Source organism: Lipotes vexillifer, unplaced genomic scaffold (genome assembly GCF_000442215.2).
Source record: "Lipotes vexillifer unplaced genomic scaffold, Lipotes_vexillifer_v1.1 scaffold147, whole genome shotgun sequence".
In the NCBI taxonomy this organism is placed as follows: Eukaryota; Metazoa; Chordata; class Mammalia; order Artiodactyla; family Lipotidae; genus Lipotes; species Lipotes vexillifer.
The window spans coordinates 4186084-4213219 of NW_006778796.1; the positions used below are offsets into that span (position 1 = coordinate 4186084).

Below are 27136 nucleotides of genomic sequence, written 5' to 3' on the forward strand. Positions count from 1 at the left end.
TGAACCCTCTTCCTGAGATGCTGAGGATGGTTCCACCTAAAGCACAAATATTGAGAGCAAAACTGAAAAGCTGATATTTCAGAACTAGGAACTCACAGCCCCTGTGTGAGCCCCAGCAGGACCAAGTAAAAGGTGGGGTAAGTGTTAGTGAAAGTATTTCACCCCACCCATCAATGTTGATGTGTGATCATTTTGGCAGGAGTCAGATGCGTTAAATTTCACATGATAGTAAAACAATATAAATTGTCCTATAAGAGGAATGTTTATACTATTTAAGACAAAATTTCCAAGTATGTTTATAGATCCTTAGAAACCTCCATCAACTTGGACACTAATGAAAAATCAAATTTCTTGAAGTGCTCTTGTCATCTGCTATATTATCTTAACATGTCAGTCTATATGATCCTACAAATTATGTAGAAAGAGGATATGTATATTTCATATACAAATGTATACAATATATACATAATGAAAAATCAAATTCTTTAGTCTTCTTGTCATCTGTGTACTATCTGCCCTAATATTCCGTATTATTCTCTATGTTATTATGTAGTATATATGTATATTGTTCTATATATATTAAACTTACTAATGAAAAATCTAATTTGTTGAAGTCTTCTACTTATCTTCTATATTGTTCTATGTAATATTCCAGTATTCCATATATTATGTAGTCGTGTGTGTGTGTATATGACATATCAAGAAGAACTGAAACATTGAAGCATACTTGTAATTTTGCTGCTATATTCATAGACATTTGTCTCACTTTCTGGTTGAGGCACAATCAAATCCCATCTCCAGGACAGGGATGGGGGCAACGTACCCCTTATCATTACCAAATCAGTGGTATAGCCAAGCAGCTTTAAAAAGGATTATACTATGTTCAAGAAGGAGAATGTACCTACTATATAGCACAGGGAACTACTCAATACTCTGCAATGGCCTATATGGGAAAAGAATCTAAAAAAGAGTGGATATATGTATGTGTATAACTAATTTACTTTGATATACACCTGAAACTAATACAACATTGTAAATCAACTATACCCCAATAAAAAAAATTTTTTAAAGGATAATGTGTTATTTCATTCACTATCACAATGATTATCACAGGCAAATACATAGCTTTCAGTTTTTTCTGAAAATGAGTAGTTTTCTAGATTTCTCTATTTGTCCTGTCCTGACATCTCCCATGTTGACATTTGTGTTTCTGACTCTGTCTCGTCCTTCATCTACACCCCTAGAGCAAGTGAAGACATCAAAGACTCATCCCTCTTGCCCTTGCATATGCAGTATCAAAACAGCTAACTCAGGAAGCTCTTCTCTTGTATTCTACTGTTGTTTTTTTTAATCGAAATATAGTTTATCTACAATATTGTGTTCATTTCTGATGTACAGCAAAGTGATTCGGTGATATGTACTTGAGATGTGCCACTTTTTAGATGTTTCAGCCTCCTTCCATTAGGAAAAAAGAAAACCAGGCACATCTCCTTTTCGTAAAAATTCTTTAATTTTCTGAACTCACTGGGCTAAGGGATCCTGAGTTTTCACACCTTCCAAAGTACATCACTCAGTTCCCAGTGCAGGGGAAAGCAGCCCCTTCTCTGGTCTCACCAGGAACAAACTCTGAATATCCAGGGAGTAGACTTGCTGAATAAATAATACCAGTCAGGTCAAAGCCACTCACCCAGAACGGACCCACAGCAAGGCTGGATGCTGAAGACTTCTGTGATGTACTGGATGTGAAGATCCACACTATAGAAAATGGGGAGATGGTCATGAAATAACTGAGAGTCAGAAAAAAAAGAGAAAAGAAGGCACGGGACAGCCGAGATGTATGTATTGGGGGGAGAAAAAGAAAGAAAGGGGGCTGTGATGGAGAGCACAGGGGAGGGGCACAGTCCACCAGAGAAGGAAGGAAACGTGAAGAAGAGAAGCTAAGTGGGATATTTTCCTGCTCCAATATCAAGTGGGCACATCAGCCTCATAGAGTTTAGCTACTTTCTGGAATGAAGCAAGAGAACTTCTGGAGAAATACTGGGCAGAGGGACTTCAGGGTAAAGAGGACTGAGCACGGCTTGTGCAGTAATTGAAGCCATTTATTCAAAGCCCAAGACACCATTATTATTAAAGGTCTTAGTGAAATCACAGTTTCTTATTAAGCGCAGACTCTTCCTCCTCACATAGAGATGCCCATCCCATCCCATCCCAACCCAACTGAGAGACATGACATCTTAGTTCCAGAAAGTTCTCCTTTCCCCAATTAGTAAGCCAAAAACTGGTCTTGAGAGTGAACTTTCCTGTAGGGTCTCCAAGATTTGTTCAAATTTTAGGGTTCTCATATGTTTATCCCTTAACTTCAGAAGAAGAAGAAAAAATAAAGACCTAACTCAAAACTAGAATTCCTCAACTGAATCGCTAGACCATCAACAGACTTAAAATGAATGGCAAGGGTCCACCTCACCCTTGTGCGTGAATGTGGGCCCCATTGATGGAGACTGAGATTCCGTGGAGCCCAGCAGGCAGCGGGGGCAGCACCACCTCCAGGCCCTGAGCTGCCTGCGCTCGGACCCGAGCTCTGGTGTCCCCAATGTGGACTTGGGCATCCAAATCCGTGTGGTTCATTGGCAGCGCCATTCCAATGGAAAGGGTCTCACCTCCTGTGTTGAAAAGAATCCATTAGCCCCTGTGAAGTGGATTTGTGGTCTCAACCTTTTATTCAATTCTAAGATTAGCTTTTGAGATTAAACACGTGGTTAGCCCTGTGCATAATACTCTGATTAAGAGTTTTAATGCCGGGAATTCCCTGGCGGTCCAGTGGTTAGGACTTGGTGCTTTCACTGCTGGAACCAGGTTTGATCGTTGTTCAGGGAACTAAGATCCTGCAAGCCGTGCAGCGTGGCCAAAACAAATAAAATAAAAATAATTTGAAAAAGCTTTTAATGCCAACCTAATTTTTATCATGAAACTTACAACTCATTTCATTTAATAGAGCTACAGCCTATAACTTCAAGGGCATAGAAAGAAAAATTGTCAGGACAATTGTACACAAGAGGCATTAATTCATCTCCATACAAAGGCAAATCAAGTAGTTATGATGGTCTTCATAACCAGAAAATAACACCCCATGTCCTTTTCGTAGCCTCTACTTTTCTGAAGATAAAAGTCTAAAGCTCTGTCTTGATTATGCACCAAGCCCCGTAGCAATGCTATATATGAGCACAGTCATTCGCAGTTACAGAGCCCTTTCACCCACATTATCCCATTTGACCCTCACACTGTCCTGATAACATATGCAGGGCAGTTAGCAGGATTGGCATTTTGCTTTTGAGGAAACTAAGGCTCAGTAGCCCAGGTCTCAGAGCTGATTAATGGAAATGTGAGGGCCTGAGTCTGTATCTCAATGCCTTTTTAGTTTATTAGCAACTCTACTAAAATGCCATGTATACTATGGACACTTCATTTTATCTCATATATTTATTGAGTATCACAAGAGGAACAGATATGGCTATCAGATGTTAAATGAAGTTTTGCAGGGTATGTAAAGCAGATAGGCTCTAAAAGATTATAGAAAATCTGCTTATTGGGGCTATATTTAAAACAATTAGGTGCGTAAGACTTTGAATTTGGCACTGGTGGACTTTTCAGCTAATGGATCCCAGCCTGCTGTGAAGAAGGAAACCACATGGGGCCAATGTAGAGAGGCCATCTTTGGCCCATTTATACAACACCCAGTATCTGGCAGAATGATGGTGTTCACTTCAATAAAGCATTTACTGAGTGCTACTCTGTGTTAGTTCCTGGGCTAGGTACTTTTACCTATTGATACTTTATCTCCATTTTTCCCAATAACACTGAAAGACTTATTCCTACCTAACAGTTGGAGAAGCTAAAGATAAAGGAAGTTAAGTATTGTGCCCAAGGAGTGGTTGAGTTGGAATTCATTCAGATCGGGTGCTGACGGCAAAAATCACACTAATGGTCTCTCACATCAAATCCTTCCTCCTCCTTCCCTGCCCCTCTTCTTTTTTCTTTGATTTCATCTTGGCTCTATTGTCATCATCAGCATCTCCTGGATGGAGATATGTAGCCCTCCAACTTTCAAAAGAAACTTTCCCAATAGGGCACCACTCACTGTGGGTTTTATAAAAAGTTCTTCTTTATTCTGCCTGTAGAAAGATCTCATTGCAAGTGTAAATCCTGCAAATAATGCATCATGTTGTATATATCAATAACATGATCTCCTTGGGCTCTTGGTCAATTGTCAAGCTAATCTGAGATGCCTTTGAGGCACTGATGCAATGTATTTATTCTTTTCATTATAGGTGGGAAATTTTATTAAGAGCCAAAATCACTGAAATCTGAATAGAACACAGAGCTCCCTCCTCCCTTTTCTACTCCGTTGGGAAGAATCTATAACACTAAGGAATTTTACACACTTTGGTCGCCTCAGGCAGCAAATTCTTCTTCTGCACTATCTGAGCTGAATAATATTGAGAAGCTAAAGGACACCTCCCTTTATGTACTCTTGAGCAATGGAAAATGAAAATAGTACCAGAAAAATTGAGTCCAGGCTGTTTCTTTAGGAAATTTGATGGTCTTGTATAATAAACCCTTAGACATGTCTGCCATGAACTCTGTCAACTGGCACCCAATTAACCAGAACACAGTGCTACCTGCTACTTTTCCAAATCTATATGTTATGACGTGATAATAAATTGTCATAATTCCATCCTGTCATATCATCTGAATCATCAAAGAAAGATTAAATCATTTCATGTAGTTGGATGCTAAAGAATACACTCTTTATATATATGTCTCTCAAGGAACAAGTTAATCAGAATATACTATCTTCTAATCATATCAAATAACTGCTATAAAAGGATTTGCTGCCCCAAATGCTATTTTACAATAAACTGTAAGTGGCTGCGTGCTTGGAATCTGCAACCAGACTGCCTGAGTTCAAATCCCCACTCTGGTACTTACTACCAGGTTGTTACTACCAAGTAACATCTTAGACAAGTAACTTATTCTCTCTGTTCTTTAGTTTCCTAATCTGTAAACTGAGGCTAATAATTCTATAAATTAATGACAAAGATTAATGTCTACTATATGTCTGTGCTATTATTATTGGCACATAGTAGGTACACAATACATATTTACTGAATTTTTAACTTCGAATTCCCATGTCATTTTCAGGATAGAAATGGTCCCAATTTTACAGAGAGAAAAATAGATATAAGGAGATTTATTCAGTGACGGCTAAGAGGAGAAAATCAGTCTCCAGGTTTTCAGAAAAATAACTTCCATCCAAAATATAATACTATCTTCAATAAAATTAATAGGCCATTGTTTGCCTTTTTATACAATCAGTGCTCTATGCTGAAAAGATCCTGCAGGATCAGGTTATTTTACCTGCTATGCTGCTTCTGTTTCTGCTGAGAGATACGATTACTGGATTTAAAGAGGAGACGTAAGTAAATGCCTTGGGAAGAACCACAGAATGGTCCCCTCTGATCACAGTCACATTCACTGTAGGTCCATCTTCCCCCTGAAAAATTAATTTTTAAAATCAAAACTCTGGGGACTCCCCTGGTGGTCCAGTGGTAAAGAATCCACCTTCCAATGCAGGGGAAGCGGGTTCAATCCCTGGTCGGGGAACTAAGATCCCACATGCCGCGGCACAACTAAGCCCACACGCCACAACTATTGAGCTCTTGCATCTCAACGAGAGAGCCCGTGTGCTGCAAACTACAGAGCCCACTCGCCCTGAAGCCCTTGCGCAACAACTAAAGAGAGAAAACCCACATGCCACAACTAGAGAGAAGCCTGGGCGCCGCAACAAAGAGACCACACACCATAACAAAAGGTCCCACATGCCTCAACGAAGATCCTGTGTGCCACAACTAAGACCCGACACAGCCAAAAAAAAATAAGGAAAATAAATAAATAAATATTTTTTAAAAAATAAAATAAAAACTGTAAATAAGACTGAGTTGAGCAGAATCCATATAGAATTAGTTTAAAGGGTTAATTTCAAGAAAATTGTTTTTAAAGACTATATTTGCTACTTTGAAGTCTCCCTCTGTGTCTCTCTCGTCTCTGTCTCTCTCACATGCACACACATATACAGTGACGAGTGCTTAGAATAGGCAAGTGCAGCATCCAACAGATTAAAGAGTAAAGAATGATTTGCAATTAACACACCAATTGGTTCTGCAAAAAAAATGCAATTTCAAATAAACATCTATATCTAGCTAAACTATCCATCAAGTGTGAGAGTACTTTGAGATATTTAAGTACTAAGAAAACTTCCCTCCCACATTTTCTTTCTTGGGCTATTTCTTAAGGCTATTATCTTATAAAGTAAGCAATAACCAAAAAAAGAGGAAAAAAACTCCAAGAAACAGTGAAGCTACTCAGGAGAGCAGTCAAGGGAAATACTAGGATGAAACCTATAGAATAAATCTAGAAAACACCAAGTCAGATTGAAGCAGAAGAAGAGGGAGCTTCAAGAAAAAAGAGCAACTGATACAATGAAATTCTTTTTAAGATAGAGGATTTTTATAATAAGGAAGACAGGTAAAAAAAAAAAACTCTAGGGACTTCCCTGGTGGCACAGTGATTAAGAATCTGCCTGCCAATGCAGGGGACACAGGTTTGAGCCCTGGTCCAGGAAGATCCCACATGCCGCAGAGCAACTAAGCCCATACACCACAGCTACTGAGCCCGCGTGCCACAACTAGCCCACGCACCTAGAGCCCGCGCTCCACAACAAGAGAAGCCACCACAATGAGAAGCCCACACACCACAACGAAGAGTAGCCCCTGCTCACCACAACTAGAGAAAGCCCACGCACAGCAACAAAGACCCAACACAGCCAAAAAAATAAACAAATAAATAAATTTATAAAGTAAAAAACTCTAAGAAAAAGACAAACTATAAAATATATATATTGCCTGATTCTGTCAGTATCATTCAAATAGTTTAATAATGTAAATATGGTTTATTGATTTAACCAACAAATGACACTGTAACTATATTCGAAGGAATTTAAAGTGGTTGTTTCAGAAAGGGGGACAGAAGAATGGGGAAGTGGGTACAAGAGAGTATGATTGCCTTACTATTTTCTTTAGAACTTTGGATGTATTGCTTTGTTCAATTAAAAGTTGGCTTTCCTAATTTTTATTCTCTCTAGTAAAAGAAATTCAAACAGTACAAATTTTACGCATTAAAATGGTAAATATAGCTAAAGTGCTGATACTCAATGTCGGCCAAGGCACCAGAAATCAGACACCCACACAGTGATGGTGAGAGTATTATTTAAAAAGAGTTTCAGACAACTGGATATCCATGTCAAAAGCTTTATATCTCTGTGCTGTTATTGTTGGCACATAGTAAGTACACAGTAAATATAAGAAATAGGAAATTTTGGAAATTATCTAAATGTCCAATAATGGGAAATATACAAATTACAACACAAACATATTAGAATTGCATGCAGTTTATATATAAAAGCTAACATTTCATAATATTTGAATAACTGGATGAGATAAAAATATGGGACCAGAGATCAAAGATTACTCTGAACCCTCTCTTCTTCCAGAGATCTTTATTGTTCAGCAGACAGCCTTCTTTGGGGGTCATGGATGTGCTAGGAATCTTGATGGCACTGAAGTGAACTCTGAACAGGAAGTTCAATTTCAGCTGTCAGCATGACTCTCACCCACAGCACCAGGGAAGGGTCTGGACCAAAAACTCTTATGCCATCTGTGGGATAGCACCAGCTGAAGAGGGATGGGAAAGCTAAGGGACTTGTTTTTAAAAACAAGGGAAGCAGTAGGGACTAACTAGGAAGCTATTTCATAGGAACCAGACATTCTAGAGGATTCCAAGTTCCACCAGTCACATCCATGCCAGAAAACAAAATTGCTAATAAAAACTAAGTTATTTGTTTACTTGAGAAAGAAGCGAGATTCTAAGATATATGTCTTGCAAACCAACACTCAGAATGTGCACTAGGTAAATATATTTACTCTGTGGCACTAATACTCATTAAGAGTATGGACTGGGACTGCCTGGTTGTCTTCTTTTAAGAGAAATTAACTGATGCTAATTACAAGCCCCATTGGCGGGGTCAGCTTCACAATTCATAACAGAAGTGCTTCCACGTAAGCAACATAAGCATGCTCTCATGATGAAAAGGTCATGTCAGTTAACTTAGTTCTAAGAAACAATTCACTGAGAACCTTACACTACACGTTAATAATGGTCACTCACTCAGAGAGGAGATGCCAAAAGATTCCACTTACCTTGGGTGGAACTTTGCATTGAATTCTTCGTGAATTGCTTGTGGTGACATTAATGGCACAAAACTGGGATCCAAATAAAACCAGGCTAACATCTTCCAAACTAGAGCCTCGGATGGTGGCCCAGAGCCCTCCTGTTCAAAAGCAGCATTTTCAGATAGGACACACAGCCGTACAGATAGACAACAATTAATTATCCACAAGAGAAATAAATGAAATCAAAATATGAAACTCCTTAGTCAAAACACAAGGCATGTTCAAACTGCAGAAAAAGACTCAAGTTAAAAATATAAACTACTAAATGAGATGGGAGATACAGTGACTGAAGGGCAGAGAGAAGGAGATATTTAAGACTAAAACATAGAGATAAAACACAGCCATGGAACAGAGAAGTAAAGTATCAATAGATGGTCTCTGGAAACTGCTTCTGCTCTAGATTTCTGAACATCATCCCTGCCAATTCTATAAAACATACTCTCTTCCCAAGAAACCGGTATAAGAGAGCAAGTATAAGACAGTAGATAGAGCAGGGGGCCCAGAGTCAGGGCTATAGACTGCTCTACCGCTTAGGGCAGGTCATTTGCATTATTGTCCCTGAGTTCACTGGTCCTCATCTCCCTCATCTTTTTTTTTTTGGCCATGCCACTCGGCTTGCAGGATCTTAGCTCCCCGACCAGGGACTGAACCCGGCCCTCAGCAGTGAAAGCTCAGAGTCCTAACCACTGGACCACCAGGGAATTCCCACTCCCTCATCTTTAAATGACAGCCTTAACCCTTCCAGCTTTGTGATTCGATACCACACAGACTATGTTCTGGTCTCCATGATGATACAGAAGTGACTGTCATTATCACCAAGTGCCGCCAGGATTTCTGTACTGACCACTGAGGAGGAGCAACCACAGAAACCCCCATCTCCTCACCACAAACGTCAGTAAGAGAAGGAATGGCACCAATCGCACTGATATCACGGCACACAATACCATTTGGAGGAGCAGCCCTTGATCCAGCTGATGGACAGGAAGCCCACTTATTGTTGATCAGCAACGATTCTGGTCTGCCATCTTTCCAGAAAGGGATATAAGAGAGGCAGTGAAGCCACCAAATAGAGACACATATCCCATGCCAGTGGGGAGAGGCCACAGAAGCAAGGTTGTCATTCCCCAATGTGTCAGGGTGAGAAAGAAAACTTATACAACCTGATGAAACTCTTGCAGGAGCATGTGACTAAGTGGAATATTACCCTGAAGTTAAACATATAAACATGCCCTTAAGATTCAGGACAAGGCTACAATAAACTGCTAAGTTAAAGAATAACATTAAGGAAGAGCCAACATACAGTAGCAACATAAAAGATACAATATCTGGAAACAATCTTGACAAGAACAATTCAAGAGTATGAAGAAATGTGAAGAAAGCTTTGAAATGCTACTGACAAACATAACAGATGAGTTAAAAAATAAGAAAACTAAAGTAAATGTACGGAAAGAGTGAACAGTGGCATATCTTTCTTTTTTTTCTTTTTGAATTTTTATTTATTTTTTATACAGCAGGTTATTAGTTATCTATTTTATACATATTAGTGTATACATGTCAATCCCAATCACCCAATTCATCCCACCACCACCACCACCACCCCACCTGCCACTTTCCCTCTTGGTGTCCATACGTTTGTTTTCTACATCTGTGTCACTATTTCTGCCCTGCAAACTAGTTCATCTGTACCATTTTTTTAGATTCCACATATATGCATTAATATACTATATTTGTTTTTCTCTTTCTGACTTACTTCACTCTGTATGACACTCTCTAGATCCATCCACGTCTCTATAAATGACTCAATTTCGTTCTTTTTTATGACTGAGTAATATTCCATTGTATATATGTACCACAACTTCTTTATCCATTTGTCTGTCAATGGGCATTTAGGTTGCTTCCTTGACCTGGCTATTGTAAATAGTGTTGCAATTAACACTGGGGTGCATGTGTCTTTCTGAATTATCGCTTTCTCTGGGTATATGCCCAGTAGTGGGGTTGCTGGGTCATATGGTAGTTCTATTTTTAGTTTTCTAAGGAACCTCCATGCTGTTCTCCATAGTGGCTTATCAATTTACATTCCCACCAACAGTGCAACAGGGTTCCCTTTTCTCCACACCCTCTCCAGCATTTCTTGTTTGTAGATTTTCTGACGATGCCCTTTCTAACTGGTGTGAGGTGATACCTCATTGTAGTTTTGATTTGCATTTCTCTAATAATTAGTGATGTTGAGCAACCTGCCATGTGCTTCTTGGTCACTGTATGTCTTCTTTGCAGAAATGTCTATTTAGGTCTTCTGCTCATTTTTTGATTGGGTTGTTTTTTTACTACTGAGCTGCATAAGCTATTTATATATTTTGGAGATTAATCCTTTGTCCATTGATTTGCTTGCAAATATTTTCTCCCATTCTGAGGGTTGTCTTTTTATTTTTGTTTTTATTTCCATTGCTCTAGGAAGTGGATCAAAAAAAGATCTTGCTGTGATTTATGTCAAAGAGTGTTCTTCCTATGTTTTCCTCTAAGAGTTTTAATAGTGTCCAGTCTTGCATTTAGGTCTCTAATCCATTTTGAGTTTATTTTTGTGTATGGTGTTAGGGAGTGTTCTAATTTCATTCTTTTACATGTAGCTGTCCAGTTTTCCCAGCACAACTTATTGAAGAGGCTGTCTTTTCTGCATTGTATATCCTTGCCTCCTCTGTCATAGATTAGTTGACCATAGGTGCGTGCGTTTATCTCTGGGCTTTCTATCCTGTTCCATTGACCTACATTTCTGTTTTTGTGCTGGTAATTAGCATACTGTCTTGATTACTGTAGCTTTGTAGTATAGTCTGAAGTCAGGGAGTCTGATTCCTCCAGCTCTGTTTTTTTCCCTCAAGACTGCTTTGGCTATTTGGGGTCTTTTTTGTCTCCATACAAATTTTAAGATTATTTTGTTCTAGTTCTGTAAAAAATGCCACTGGTAATTTGATAAGGATTGCACTGAATCTGTAGATTGCTTTGGGTAGTACTGTCATTTTCACAATATTGATTCTTCCAATCCAAGAACATGGTATATCTCTCCATCTGTTTGTGTCATCTTTGATTTCTTTCATCAGTGTCTTATAGTTTTCTGCATACAGGTCTTTTGTCTCCTTAGGTAGGTTTATTCCTAGGTATTTTATTCTTTTTGTTGTAATGGTAAATGGGGTTGCTTCCTTAATTTCTCTTTCTGATCTTTTGTTGTTAGTATATAGGAATGCAAGAGATTTCTGTGCATTAATTTTGTATCCTGCAACTTTACCAAATTCATTGATTAGCTGTAGTAGTTTTCTGGTGGCATCTTTAGGATTCTCTATGTATAGTATCATGTCATCTGCAAACAGAGACAGTTTTACTTCTTTTTGAATTTGTATTTCTTTTATTTCTTTTTTTTTCTCTGATTGCCGTGGCTAGGACTTCAAAAACTATGTTGAATAATAGTCGTAAGAGTGGACAACCTTGTCGTTCCTGATTTTAGAGGAAATGCTTTCAGTTTTTCACCATTGAGAATGATGTTTGCTGTGGGTTTGTCGTATATGGCCTTTATTATGTTGAGGTAGGTTCCCTCTATGCCCACTTTCTGGAGAGTTTTTATCATAAATGGGTGATGAATTTTGTCAAAAGCTTTTTCTGCATCTATTGAGATGATCATATGGTTTTTATTCTTCAGTTTGTTAATATGGTGTATCACATTGATTGATTTGCGTATATTGAAGAATCCTTGCATCCCTGGGAAAAATCCCACTTGATCATGGTGTATGATCCTTTTAATATGTTGTTGGATTCTGTTTGCTAGTATTTTGTTGAGGACTTTTGCATCTACATTCATCAGTGATATTGGTCCATAATTTTCTTTTTTTGTAGAATCTTTGTCTAGTTTTGGTATCAGAATGATGAGTTAGAATGAGTTTGGGAGTGTTCATTCCTCTGCGATTTTTTGGAAGGGTTTGAGAAGGATGGGTGTTAGCTCTTCTCTAAATGTTTGATAGAATTCACCTGTGAAGCCATTTGGTCCTGGACTTCTGTTTGTTGGAAGGTTTTTAATCACAATTTCAATTTCATTACTTGTGATTGGTCTGTTCATATTTTCTATTCCTTCCTGGTTCAGTCTTGGAATGTTATACCTTTCTAAGAATTTGTCCATTTCTTCCAGGTTGTCTATTTTATTGGCATAGAGTTGCTCATAGTAGTCTCTTACGAAACTCTGTATTTCTGCGGTGTCTGTTGTAACTTCTTTTTCATTTCTAATTTTATTGAGTCCTCTCCTTCTTTTTCTTGATGAGTCTGGCTAAAGGTTTGTCAATTTTGTTTATCTTCTTAAAGAACCAGCTTTTGGTTTTATTGATCTTTGCTATTGTTTTGTTTCTATTCCACTTATTTCTGCTCTGATCTTTATGATTTCTTTCCTTCTACTAACTTTGGGTTTTGTTTGTTCTTCTTTCTCTAGTTCCTTTGGGTGTCAGGTTAGATTGTTTATTTGAGATTTTTCTTGTTTCTTGAGGTAGGCTTGTATTGCTATAAACTTCCCTCTTAGAACTGCTTTTGCTGCCTCCCACAGGTTTTTGGATCATCGTGTTTTCGTTGTCATTTTTCTCTAGGTATTTTTTGATTTCCTCTTTGATTTCTTCAGTGATCTCTTGGTTATTTAGTAACGTATTGTTTAGCCTCCATGTGTTTGTGTTTTTTACGTACTTTTTCCTGTAATTCATTTCTAATCTCATAGCGTTGTTGTCGGAAAAGCTGCTGGATATGATTTCAATCTTCTTAAATTTACCAAGGCTTGATTTGTGACCCAAGATGTGATCTATCCTGGAGAATGTTCTGTGTGCACTTGAGAAGAAAGTGTAATCTGCTGTTTTTGGATGGAATGTCCTATAAATATCAAATCTATCTGGTCTATTGTGTCATTCAAAGCTTGTGTTTCCTTATTAATTTTCTGTCTGGATGATCTGTCCACTGGTGGAAGTGAGGTGTTAAAGTCCCCCACTATTATTGTGTTACTGTCGATTTCCTCTTTTACAGCTGTTAGCAGTTGCCTTATGTATTGAGGTGCTCCTATGTTGGGTGCATATATATTTATAATTGTTATATCTTCTTCTTGGATTGATCCCTTGATCATTATGTAGTGTCCTTCCTTGTCTCTTGTAACATTCTTTAAGTCTATTTTATCTGATATGAGTATTGCTGCTCCAGCTTTCTTCTGATTTCCATTTGCATGGAATTTTTTTTCTATCCCCTCACTTTCAGTCTGTCTGTGTCTCTAGGTCTGAAGTGGGTCTCTTGTAGACAGCATATATATGGGTCTTGTTTTTGTATCCATTCAGCAAGCCTGTGTCTTTTGCTTGGAGCATTTAATGCATTCATGTTTAAGGTAATTATCGATATGTATGTTCCTATGACCATTTTCTTAATTGTTATGGGTTTGTTTTTATAGGTCCTTTTCTTCTCTTGTGTTTCCCACTTAGAGAAGTTCCTTTAGCATTTGTTGTAGAGCTGGTTTGGTGGTGCTGAATTCTCTTAGCTTTTGCTTGTCTGTAAAGCTTTTGATTTCTCTGTCAAATCTGAATGAGATCCTTGCCACATAGAGTAATTCTTGTTTGTAGGTTCTTCCCTTTCATCACTTTCCATGTATCGTGCCACTCCCTTCTGGCTTATAGAGTTTCTGCTGAGAAATCAGCTGTTAACCTTATGGGAGTTCCCTTGTATGTTGTCATTTTTCCCTTGCTGCTTTCAGTAATTTTTCTTTGTCTTTTATTTTTGCCAATTTGATTACTATGTGTCTCGGCATGTTTCTCCTTGGGTTTATCCTGCCTGGGATTCTCTGTGCTTCCTGGACTTAGGTGGCTATTTCCTTTCCCATGTTAGGGAGGTTTCCGACTATAATCTCTTCAAATATTTTCTTGGGTCCTTTCTCTCTTCTCCTTCCGAGACCCCTAAAATGCGAATGTTGTTGTGTTTAATGTTGTCCCAGAGGTCTCTTAGGCTGTCTTCATTTCTTTTCATTCTTTTTTCTTTATTCTGTTCCATGGCAGTGAATTCCACCATTCTGTCTTCCAGGTAACTTATCTGTTCTTCTGCCTCAGCTACTCTGCTACTGATTCCTTCTAGTGTATTTTTCATTTCAGTTATTGTATTGTTCATCTCTGTTTGTTTGTTCTTTAATTCTTCTAGGTGTTTGTTCTTTAATTCTTCTAGGTCTTTGTTAAATATTTCTTGCATCTTCTCGATCTTTGCCTCCATTCTTTTTCCGAGGTCCTGGATCATCTTCACTATCATTATTCTGAATTCTTTTTCTGGAAGGTTGCCTATCTCCACTTCATTTAGTTACTTTTCTGGGGTTTTACCTTGTTCCTTCATCTGGTACAAAGTCCTCTGCCTTTTCATTTTGTCTATCTTTCTGTGAATGTGGTTTTTCCTTCCACAGGCTGCAGAATTGTAGTTCTTCTTGCTTCTGCTGTCTGCCCTCTTGTGGATGAGGCTACCTAAGATGCTTGTGGCATACCTTTCTAAGTTAAACTAAAGCATCAATACAATCATGATAAAAATACCAAAAACATTTTTAGTGTAAATTAGACATGCTGATTTTAAAATTCAATGAAAAATAAACAATAGCCAGAAAACAAAATTTCAAAAATAAGTGAAGGAGTCTTCTGCCAGACATTAAAATACCTTATAAAACAGCTATAATTGGGGAGATCAGGTGGCAGAGTAGGATGATGCAGAGCTCACCTCCCCCAACAAACACATCAAAATACATCTACATGTGGATCAACTCTCACTGCAAACAACATGGATGCTGGCAGAAAGGTTCTTCTACAACCAAGACTGTAAGAAAATCCTCACACAGTTGGGTGGGAAGGGAGGAGAAGCAATCAGCTCAGGACCCACACCCCTAGCAGGGGACACAGAAGAAAAGGGGGATATCTCAGGCTCGGGGACCCTCTCTGGGGAGTGAGGGGTTTGAGCCACATATTGGGCACCCCAACCCTAGGGCTCAACACCAGGAAGATGAGTCCTGAATTGTGTCCTCCTCAAAATTCATATGTTGTAGTCCTGGCCACTTGTACCTCAGAATGTGACCTTATTTGGGAATAGGGTCATTACAGACGTACTTAGCTAAGACAAGGTCATATTGGAGCAGGGTGGGTCCTTAATTCAATATGACTAGTGTCCTTATAATAAGGGAAAATTTGGGCACATAAAAGACACAGGGAGAACACCATGTGAAGATAATGGCAGAGATCAGGGTGATGCTTTTACAACCCAAGGAATGCCAAAGATTGCCAGCAGACTACCAGAATCTTGGGGAGAGGCATGAAACAAATTCTTTCTCACAGGTTGTTGCAGAAGGAATCACCTCCACTGACATCTTGATATCAGACTTATAGCCTCCAGAACTGTGAGACAATAAATTTCTGTTATTTAAGCCATCTAGTTTGCAGTACCTTGTTAAGCAGCCCTAGAAAACTAATACAGACCCCTAACCCACACTATATACGAAAATTAACTAAAAATGAATTATACATCTAAATGCAAGAGCTAAAGCTATAAAACTCTTAGAAGAAAATATAGGCATAAATCTTGTGACATTGGATTAGGCAATCGTTTCTTAGATAGGACACCAAGGCACAAGCAACAACAATAAAGTGATAAATATATATTTCTAAGAGATATTGCCCTAGTCCAACCCAACATTCTCTCTCCCCTGGATGGCTTCAGTAGCCTCCATCCTTGCCTCCCTACAGTATTTCCTCACACAGAAGCCTAAGTCAGATCATGTTGCTTTTGCACTTAAACTTTTCCAATGGCACCTGTCTTGCTCAGAATTAAAGCCAACATCCTTTCAGACTTCCCTGGCAGTCCAGTGGTTAGGGCTCTGAGCTTCCACTGCAGGGGGCTCAGGTTGAATCCCTAGTCAGGGAGCTAAGATCCCACAGGCCACACAGCATGGCCAAAACAACAACAAAAAAACCCAATATCCTTTCATAGCCTCTAAAGCCATATGATCTGCTCCCAGTCATCTCCTACCACCCCCCTCACTCAATTTATTCCAGCCACAGAAACCTCCTTGGTTGGAACAAGCTGAGCTCATTCTCACTTAAGATTTTATCATTTGGTGTTCCCTCTGCCTAGAATCTCCTCCAAGACTTCCCCAGGACTCACTCCTTCACTTCCTCCCTGTCTCCATCCTCCAGTGACATCCTTGTCATTTCTCCAATGCCAGTGACCATCCTATCACAACCACCACTCCCTCTGTCACTATTCCCCTGCTATATTTTTCTCTTACACACTTACCTCCAGGAGAGCAGGGACTTTGTTTCAATTTATTGTATCCTCAACATTCATAGTGACTGGCACATAGTAAGAGCTAAATAAATTGTTGTCATTATTATTGTTGATAATAATTAAAAGTTGGAGAAGCAGTGACAATGCCATTCCCATTTGAAAGCTGAAGTGCCTCACAAGGGTCCACACCTTAGGACCTAACACACAGAAATGAACCAGTATTTTTTTTAATCCTTTTAAGGGTACTTAGTATATGGGCAAGTGGTGATTTGGAATATTACTGATCACATTATTACATGTATTCATTACATACTCAACTGTTCTGTAAATTCCTTGTTGGTAGGACTCAGCCTGGTTCTCTTTAAATCCCCAATAGCGGTGTTGCTCAAACTGCCCTATTCATAGAAATTGCCTGAGGATCCTGTGAACATGCAGATTGATTAGGAGGTGAGAGATGGGGCCTGAGACTGCATTTCTAACAAGCTCCCAGATGATGGAGATACTGCTGGTCCAGAACCACACTTTGAGAACCAAGGTCTTCAGCACCTGGCACAGGGCTTTCCGCAGGGTGGCTTAGTCAGTGTTGAGTGATGGATGGATGGATGGATGGACTGACTGACACTGGTTGGTACTACATATACATACATATACTACATATACCTACATATATATACTACATACATATACTACATATACCTACACATATATATATGTAGGTAGGTGGCAGGGGGGAGGAAGGGTTCAGAGGGAAAGTTTAAATCCAGTAATAAAGAAAGTAGCAGCTAGAATCTCTCTCTCCTTCCCTTTCCCCTCAGTCATACCAGAGATTAATTTGGACCCACCCAACATCATCCCTTCTCTGAGTTTTCCATCTTTCACTAAAATACAGAGGGGTGGTGTACAGTCCTCCTAGACAAACCCTTCACCATGTATTGTTGGTACAGCATACCCTGATAGGGTAACCAACTCAACTCAGTTTGCCTGGGACTTTCCAAGTTTTAGCACTTAGAGTTCCATGTCCCAATTTTAACACTGAAAGTCTTGCATCCTGGGAAACCCCTCAGTCTCAGGAAACTGGGACAGTTGGCCAGTCTGCCTGTGTGAGTCACTCTGTGTAGAGGACAAAGCTGATTGAGTCACCTGTCTGCCCTGGAGGTACCTGCAGTCCAGTGGGGGAGTCGAGTGGGGAAGGATGGTGTGGCCTGAACTGCAAAGATAACTTTATAGGAAGATCAAAGCCACTTATACATCTGGTGGGAAGACTCAAACCAATAATTATTGGGTTAATATAGAGTGTGATCTTTCACTCTGAGCACCACAGACCATCTGGCTCCCTCCTTAAATCACTGAGAAATAAGGGCAAGCTTGTTCGGTTTTATGTGCAGAGAAGAAAAAAAGCAGGCCTCTTGATTTACTATATAAGGCCAAGTAAATTCAGAAATCAACTGTTCCTTTGAACAATGAATTTGTAGCCAGGAAACACTACTTTAATAAGTGTTCTGAGCCACGAATCTTTGGCCAACAGGATAAACAATGACAAAAATCCAAGGCATTAAGGAAAAATTTTTATGCTTTAAAAATCATATATTAACATATAAAGCATGAGTGTTCCTGAGATTCTTGCAGTCTGGCTGGGTTGTTTTAAACAGGTTGTGTCCCTCAGAAAGCCTGGGGAGAGCCTTGGTTGCCATGGCACTAAGACCCAATGCACGGGGCTGGTGCTGGCAAGCCCTGCTGACCTCTCCATACCCCACTACTCAAATGGTAGCTGGCTTTGACTGCTAGCCAAGTATCCGAGTGTACGTCATTTTACAAACATTTGTGAAACACCCATTAAGTTCCTAGTGGGCCAGGCCTGTACTTCACATTTGCAAATGTTTTTTAATTTTCAAGGGACTTTCCCACCTGTTGGCTCATTTTAATCTCGCTCAAAACGAAGAGGTCTTAGCATTGTTCAGCCCATTGTATGGGTAAGACAGCATGGTGAGGTAGAAGCAGCAGGAGCCTTGGCGTCCCACAATCCTGGTCTGCATCCTAGTTCCACCTCTTTCCATCGGGAAGCCTTAGGCAAGTCACTCTTCTCTTAGAAATACTACTATCTCATCTGAAAAAATGTGGATAATAATTCCACCTTTCCAGCGGCTGTAAGCATTTAGGGTGTGCGACTACCTAGAACAGGTACTCAGTAAACGATCCTGTGCCCATCCTCATCACTGTTAGGAAACTAAGTCCCACAGAAGTATCTGAAACTTCTAAGGTCACACTTCTGACTTTGGCAGGCTGAAAACCCAGGCACGTGTCCTAACTCCCCCTCCTAGTGTCATTTCCATTTGATCAGACTGTCCCAATGACTCAATGATTGACCCAGTGATGCCTGACACCATCAGCCAAACTACGGTCCTTTAGGTGGCAAGTGAGTTCATTTAAGGGCTCAAATGTCTATTACTCATTGGAAGAAATGCTGATGGCAGAAAACAGAAAGCTGTGAATCACAGTGGCTACAGAATTTATTACACGGCAGGACTAGATTCCTGCAGATGGGCAAGAATGCTAGCTTCAGAGGGTCAGATGCAATGCAGGTGCCCCCGGATTACCAATGTCTGCAGCTCTGGAAGGCTCCACAGCATCCAGTCTGGGCTCCACGTTTAGGAAGAGGCCTCCTCCACTGGCATTGATGGCAAGACCAGAGGGTCTCACCAACATTGAAATCTGATGCACTCCAACGGGCAGCAGGCCTGTCTGACACACCACGTTCGTTTGGTTTGAGAAAATAACTTTGCAACTTGTTTTGTTCACTGTAACTTGCAAGGCCTCAGAGTCACCAGAGAAACTATTTCCAGTAATATAGACCAGTAGGTCAATGTCATCTTAAAAGAAGAAAGAAATTAAAAGAAAGAAATCATTTCTCAGTGATATCACTCCATTTACAAGAACTCTATCAAATATTCATTCCCTCTCACCTTCCTCTCCCAAAATTCAAGGAATTAAATGCTGACTCATGTCACATTTGAAATCTATATTGATTTTAATAGCGTAGAGCCCTCATCTTACATTTTCTCAAACTAGTGATGAGAAATCACTAGTCAACAAAAAATGGGGAAAAAATAAAAATAAAGAATATTTCAAAACAAGGGACAAAGAGAATACAACATTTTTCTTTTTTTTGTGGTACGCGGGCCTCTCACTGTTGTGGCCTCTCCCGTTGCGGAGCACAGGCTCCGGACGCGCAGGCTCAGCGGCCATGGCTCACAGGCCCAGCCACTCCGCGGCATGTGGGATCTTCCCGGACCAGGGCACGAACCCGTGTCCCCTGCATCGGCAGGCGGACTCTCAACCACTGCGCCACCAGGGAAGCCCAACATTTTAAGTCATCAAAAATCCACCATTTCGGGACCTCCCTGGCAGTCCAGTGGTTAAGACTCTGCACTTCCACTGCAGGAGGCGCGAGTTCGAGCCCTGGTCAGGGAACTAAGATCCCACATGCCACACGATGCAGCCAAGAAATTTAAAAAAAAAAAAAAATCCACCATTTCAAATCATAACCATTTCATTTAGATTGGCTAAAAAATTCACCTTCTACTGCATCACTCAACATCCACCCCATGAACGGACACACCTTCTACCCACACATCACCAGGTACACGGCCTCCAACAAGTCACTCTCAGTCTAAAGTTCGTGCACAGAAATAGACCCACAGACATAGAAGACAAACTTATGGTTATCAGAGGGGAAAGAGGTGGGGGAGGGATAAATTAGGAGGTTGGGATTAACATATACACACTACTATATATAAAACAGATAAGGACCTAACGTATAGCACAGGGAGCTATACTCAATATTTGTAATAACCTATAAGGGAAAAGAATCTGAAAAAGCATACATATATACATATATATATATGTATATATGTATATATGTATGTGCATATGTGTGTATATATATATGTGTGTATATATATATATACATATAAAACCGAATCACTGTACTGAAACTAACATGACATGGTAAATCAATTATACTTCAATTAAAAAATAAAGTTCACGCCCATCTCAATGCCAAGTGCACATCATACCGAGGGCATACCACACAGAGTGGACCCGGGGAGTTGACCCTTCAAGGTATTGGAAGGAACAGGAACCTGAACAATGAGCTGGTATGTCGTTCACTCGCACAACCACCTGGAAAAGACAAAAGCATTAAAAGCAAACGTACATGTTTCATATGCTCCAGCGTATTAATAAAGTACTTGTGAAGTCTGCCCAAATTAAAATGTGTTAATGATTCACTTATTCTCTTTTTTTTCCTTCTATTTTCCAGTAATAGACCCTAAATTGTAAAGCATGACTCCAAACATGTTAGGCTGTTTTAAAACGATGGTAAATAAGCGGAAACCTAACATTTTTGCAATTAAATATGTTCAATCTGGAGTAAATTCCCTCTCTGTCACATAGAAGTAAATTCAAACTGAGTGAGAACTTTTTATCACTTTATATTTTCAACTGAGTACCTACTTCCTGTGAAAAGCCCTGTCTTTGCTGGTAAATGCCAGTGAAGTAGGCACCTCTGTTCTACCATTGCTACATGGATGTGTAACTGAAGATCAGAGTGTATTTGGACATTTGGCTTGGGGTCTTTATCCTAAAATGAGAGGTCCCCAAGAATAAATTATATGTCTTTTCCTCTCACTGGGACTAAGGTTAATCTAATAGAACTCTATAATACTTGGAGATAAGAAAGGCGAAAAAGATTGAACTCTGATTCTCTACGTATAAAATAAGGATTAAAAGCACGCACACTATATTTATGATAGTGTTTGCTTATAAGGGAAGGGGTACTGGGATGGCATGAAGGCACAGGTGATAAGAAACTCTTCATCTGTAGTGTTTCACGTTATTCATAAAGACCAAAAAACATAAAATAAATACATCAAATGTTGGCAATTGTTAATCCTTGTTTGGGTACCCAGGTGTTGGTTATATTATTCTTTATAGTTTTGCATTTCAAAATTGTCTCTAATTAAAAGCAGATGACTTATAACAAGAGTATGGGCAGATGGGAAATAGCAAAGGACATTTTAAAGAGAAAAGGGGTTGACTTAGCTCATTTACTTTCCAAGGCCACTGTGTGGAGGTATAAATCATATGTAGCTAGAGAGGTTCTCTATTTTTGGTACCACAGTAGCATCAATAGTTATAATAACAGGATGTTGTATTTACAAAGCACTTATTTTTTCAGCGTACTCTCCATACCCCGTGGATGTAGAAAAGCGCAGCCACAGCTCTCTCTGTTTTGCGAATCAGAAAGCTGACCTTTAGGACTGGTCCACATTACAAATCAGGAGGGGCTGCAGTAGACCTGAAACTAGTACTTCCCTTTGGGTGGCCCATCCGCTCTCACCTGAGTGTACTGGTTGGCAGTGACCAACATGTCTCCAAATATGGGTCCAAGGAAGACTCCACCATCGTATACCACACGAGTGGTTATAGCAGGGTTAACTCCCGTTAGGTTTTCATCAGATACCTAAGATGGTTACAGTTCTGGTGAATTCTGCCATGGAATCAAGTCTAATCTTGCTTAAAACAAGTAACAAAGGGTGTTTTCACATTCTGTTTAAAATAATCAGATAGCTACAAAGTGAAAATGGAGAGACAGGGGCTTGAAATCTAGTAACCTAATAGTAAGTAATGGCTAATGAAAGCCCCAGTAGACTAGAAGAATATTTATATGCAAGTAGAGTTACCCAAAAAAATGCACACTATACTGATCTTCTAAGTCTTGAAATACTTTGTTTCCATGTGCTTTTCTATTTTACAAGTTTTCAATCCAAAATATTAAAATAAAATATCAGGAAACGAGTGCCATGAGATGACTCCTATCCTTCCTCCATCTCCACCCAAGGATTTTGTTTGAAAACCAGATGACCCGCAATACCAAATAACAAGAATAAAATTTCATTTCGGGTTTCACTTCATAAAACCAAACACTAGATGATTGTTAGATTATTTTTTAAAACCCTAAATATGCAAGAGCATCTGGTTTTGTCATTATCCAAAGACAGCAAATCCTTTCCTAAACTTCCTTCTGCTGTGCCATCTGCCTCCATGATAATCTAAGTCAATCACATCTGCTTAAATTATGCAATAACAGATGTGGAATTATTGTATGCTGGACACTGACCAACAATTTCTCTACCTACATCAAGTTAGAAAAGGTGACGTTGGGTTTAAACTGCTTTATCAGGAATATGAGATATAAAATATGTCTTGAAAACTTTCAGAAAGATCATTGAACCCCTTTACTTGAATATTCCAACAAAATTCACAAATCATGACAGTTTTCATTCATATAATTCTGATTTTTTTCACAAAATTGCTCCAGAGCACTAAATCCACAAAACCAAAAGGGATACCCTACATACCCTTATAAAGCTGGGCAAGTCCCCAACCTGGTTGGACCAGGAGAGAGTCCACACATGTTCATAGCAAGACTTTAGATCCTCCGTCACAGTGAAGTCACTGACATTAAGGTACCTAGATGTGAAGTCATCAGCATTGGTTTGTAAGAGCTTTTGGAGGTGACTAGCTGAGATGTGCACAGGGACAGCTGTGGGAGAAGGTCATGATATAAAACGTACAGGACACTAATTAGTCCACCTTGCAGCATCTCATCATCAAGACAGCAGAGAATACACATCAGAATGCCTACTACACATGCAGAGACCATCAAGTTCAAGAAAATCCTCAGTCCAGTTAAGCCATTTTTAGGGCAAATATAAGTAGGTGCTCACTTTTTATATCATGGTCCCTTTAATCAGCATCACATCTCTCAAGCAGAGAACACAATCGCATCAGACAAACCTATCTCAACTGTCAACTCAAAATGTAAATTCCAGACACCCTGGTAATCCCTGAAAGTCTAATTAAATATTGGGTTTTCCCCGGAAAAATTTAGCTGGCCCTGTGAACAGGGAAAAATTGGCCGGCCACCTTTCACAAGGAGTAGGGAAGGCACAAAGCAGCTGACACCCATAAAAACTTAGCCAACCAAGCTGAGGAATGTTGGCATTGAACTTTGGTTTCTCCATTACAATTTCCTTTAAGCCCAACCACCTGCTTCCCCATCTCACATCCCCGTAGAGAAATAACAGCACTTTGGGCTTAAGCCTTGCTGTGTTTGAACGCTGTTTCATGCTTTACCAAAAGTTTCCATTTCCTTAGGTACTCCCAACATCTCTGTGAGGCGGGTCATCTAAATATCCTAATACCTCCTTGAGAGATGAAGAAAATGAAACCCAGTGTGATTCAGAAGTTTGTCAACCAAGTGAGAGGGGTTTAGATTAAAACCCAGGTTGCCTTCTACCTACTCAAGAGCTTTCCTTTTGAATCCCACACTGCCCTGGAGTGTTGGTGAACTACTACTGTATTTCCAAAATGCAAACAAAATTCTCATCTTTTTTGAAAAAGTTTTATACGTCATTTGAGGGCCATTTCAAACGGCCAGGTGAAGGCTGGCTTTCCCCCCAGTTGTTCTACAGGCAGTGATGTAAGGAATATCAGCAACAGGATATGACAGCAGGAAAAGTCTCTCTAACAGACAGGCTGCAGCTTTCTCGTTAGTGAGAAGGGGAACAGCACAGTAATGGGCTTCTTAGAGGCAGGGCTCTGATGAACTTATTCACCCACTTATCAGACTCCAATAGCCCAGGGGCCATCAACTTTTCCTAATTTGCCCTACTAGAGTAAAAACTCCACTCCATTCCTCCAGCCAAGAAGATTCTTTGCAAGTCCAGCATCTTTCTGCTTGAGAGGGCAGAAGACTCCTGGACCATTTGCCAATTTTGTGTGTGTGTGTGTGTGTGTGTGTGGTACACGGGCCTCTCACTGTTGTGGCCTCTCCCATTGTGGAGCACAGGCTCCGGACGCGCAGGCTCAGCGGCCACGGCTCACGGGCCCAGCCGCTCTGCGGCATGTGGGATCTTTCCGGACCGGGGCACGAACCCATGTCCCCTGCATTGGCAGGTGGACTCTCAACCACTGCGCCACCAGGGAAGCCCATGTGCCAATTCTTATACAGCCATTCTTGAGTTCTCCTGAGCCTCCTTTCTGATTCCCCTATGTTTTTACCAAATAAATAACATATTATAATCACGTCTAATCCTGTCCTTTGTGAGATGTGTATGTACTTGAAGATTTAGAAACTGTCCTACCCTCATCACAGCTGAAAGCTCTTTCTACATGTGTTATGATTCCTAAAATCCTCAATATCATGTGGTGTCACTGTGGAGTTTAATTTGGAAGGGCCGTGGCTACCATGGATTTTGGCCGAGGAAACTCGAGAGAGAAGAGGACCAAACTGAGAAGCAAAGACTCAAGTTCATACCTGGACCCTGCCATCAACTATTTTTATAAGCTTTGGGCAAGCCTGAGTATAGTGGGCTGAATGGTGGCCCTCAAAAAGATATGTCAGTGCCCTGATCCCAGGAAACTATGAACATTACTTTATAAAGCAAAAGATGTGGTTAAGGATCTTGAGAAGAGGAGTTCATCCTGGATTATCCAGATGGGCCCTAAACGCACTCATACACAGAAGAGAAAGAGACAGTGTGACCAGGGAGGCAGGGGTTGGAGTGATGCGCCCACAGCCAAGGGAGGCTGGCAGCCACCAAATGCTGCGAGAGGCAGGGAACAGATCCTCCCCTAGATCTTGAGGAGGGAGAGTGGCCCTGACAACAACTTGACTGTGGACTCTGACCTCCAGAACTGGAAGAGAATAAATTTCTGTCGTTTTAAGCCACCAAGGTTGTATAATTTGCTATGACGGCCCCAGGAAGCTAATCCACTCAGTTTCCACATCTACAAAACTCAAAGATTGGGATCATATTAATAATGATATGCTGTTGTTATTGTCCAGATCTTTAACTTTAAGAAGGTAATTCTCAGACACTGGAAAACAAAATAACTTTAAGACTGTCACCCTGCCTGGCAGGATGTTGTAAAATGAGAAACACTGCACTCCCAATGGCCCCTTTACCAGGAATCACTGTGTTAGAAAGCTGGATGAGAAAGTGTCCTCCTAAAGGTGGACTTGTCCTCTGTAGTCTCTGTGTTGTCACCTGGACCAACCCGGATCCTTCTTCTGCTCCTCCAGTGGGCACAGAGCTGTGACATATCAGAAGCAAAGCATTAACCATGGGGACCCTCCAGCAGCTGCTCCCGACAGAACATAGCTCCATCTCAAAGACCAGCGGTCTCCCATGTTTCCAGACCATGAGCTCAAGCTCCCAGATACTGGGCACCCCTCTCCCATCACAGCAGAGGAAATGTAAGGTAAATATGAGGGTTCTTTAGGGCATTCCACAGTTCCCCTCTATTGATCCTGGAAGCACAGGGATGCAGAGCAAAGAGTGATGACTCTGGTCCTCACAGCTCTGGTCCTGATGCAGAGTGGAAGGAGAACCCAGTGTTCTCTAACCGCATTTGCACAGTCAGATGAAAACTTGGGCCCTAGTCCACAGATCCTCTGCCTAGTCCACAGAATCAGCCTGAGAAACTAGAGATCCTCTGCACTCAGTATCCCCAGCAGAAACAGGCCACTCCATCTAGTGGAGTCCTTATCCAGCACCTGTATGCAAACACACTACCTGACTAATCCTGCTTTTAATACAATAAATAGGTCAAATAAATCATGACACACCATGAGATGGAATACTATTCAGCCATTAAAAACCATATCTAGAAGCAGGCTTAATGAATTGGGGAAATATTCCATTTATACCAGTAGGTGAAAAGGGCATGTTACAAATATAGTGTCTTATGTGTGGTCCCAATCTGAGTGTCTTATAGTGTCTTATGTGTGGTCCCAATCTGAGATTTAAAAAGTAAACTTATACATGTATATATGCATATAAAAACTGCTTGGGGAAAAGGCTGTTAGAATATGGATCCAATGCATTAACAGAAGCTATCTCTGAGCAGAGGGATTCTGAGTGCTTTGTAACTTTTTCTAAGTGTTTTTCTGTATTTTCCTAATTTTCAAAAACAAACGTGTGATTTCAATCAATAATATTACTTAAGTGCTACATACTGATGTGCATACTTAAACCATACAGAAATAGACTGATACTATCTGTTTTGGGGGCCACTCTGAAGGTTGTCCTGACTTGCTCAGGCTGGAGGCTTCCAGAAGGAACTAAGGGACTTGAGGAAAACTCAGAAAGGGAGGCTGTGGGAATTCCCTGGCAGTCCAGTGGTTAGGACTCTGCACTTCCACAGTAGGGGGCATGGGTTTGATCCCTGGTCAGGGAACTAAGATCCCAAATGCCATACGGCCAAAAAAAAAAAAAGGAGGTTGTGAGGACCCCTCTAAGTGTGGACCTAAATTACACTCCATCATTTCAGAGTTAATAACTACATAATTCAGTAGGTTTGGCACACAGGACCACGGGCTGGGTAATCTGACAGCTCCCTCTCCACCATTGAAGCTCTTTCCC

General features: G+C 40.3%; 1 protein-coding gene across 1 annotated transcript in view; it reads right to left on the minus strand.

The window, feature by feature from the left end:
* The window catches only part of PKHD1 (PKHD1 ciliary IPT domain containing fibrocystin/polyductin), a 433351-nt gene that overhangs the window by 367255 nt on the left and 38960 nt on the right, over positions 1-27136 (minus strand). The window contains exons 22-30 of the mRNA XM_007451921.1: positions 25678-25805; positions 23066-23250; positions 22045-22167; positions 20720-20825; positions 19241-19513; positions 8313-8443; positions 5416-5551; positions 2465-2660; positions 1688-1755 (exon numbers count right to left, since the gene is read on the minus strand). Of these exons, the coding sequence (XP_007451983.1) occupies positions 1688-1755; positions 2465-2660; positions 5416-5551; positions 8313-8443; positions 19241-19513; positions 20720-20825; positions 22045-22167; positions 23066-23250; positions 25678-25805 (1346 nt within the window). The remainder of the gene's footprint in view (positions 1-1687; positions 1756-2464; positions 2661-5415; positions 5552-8312; positions 8444-19240; positions 19514-20719; positions 20826-22044; positions 22168-23065; positions 23251-25677; positions 25806-27136) is intronic.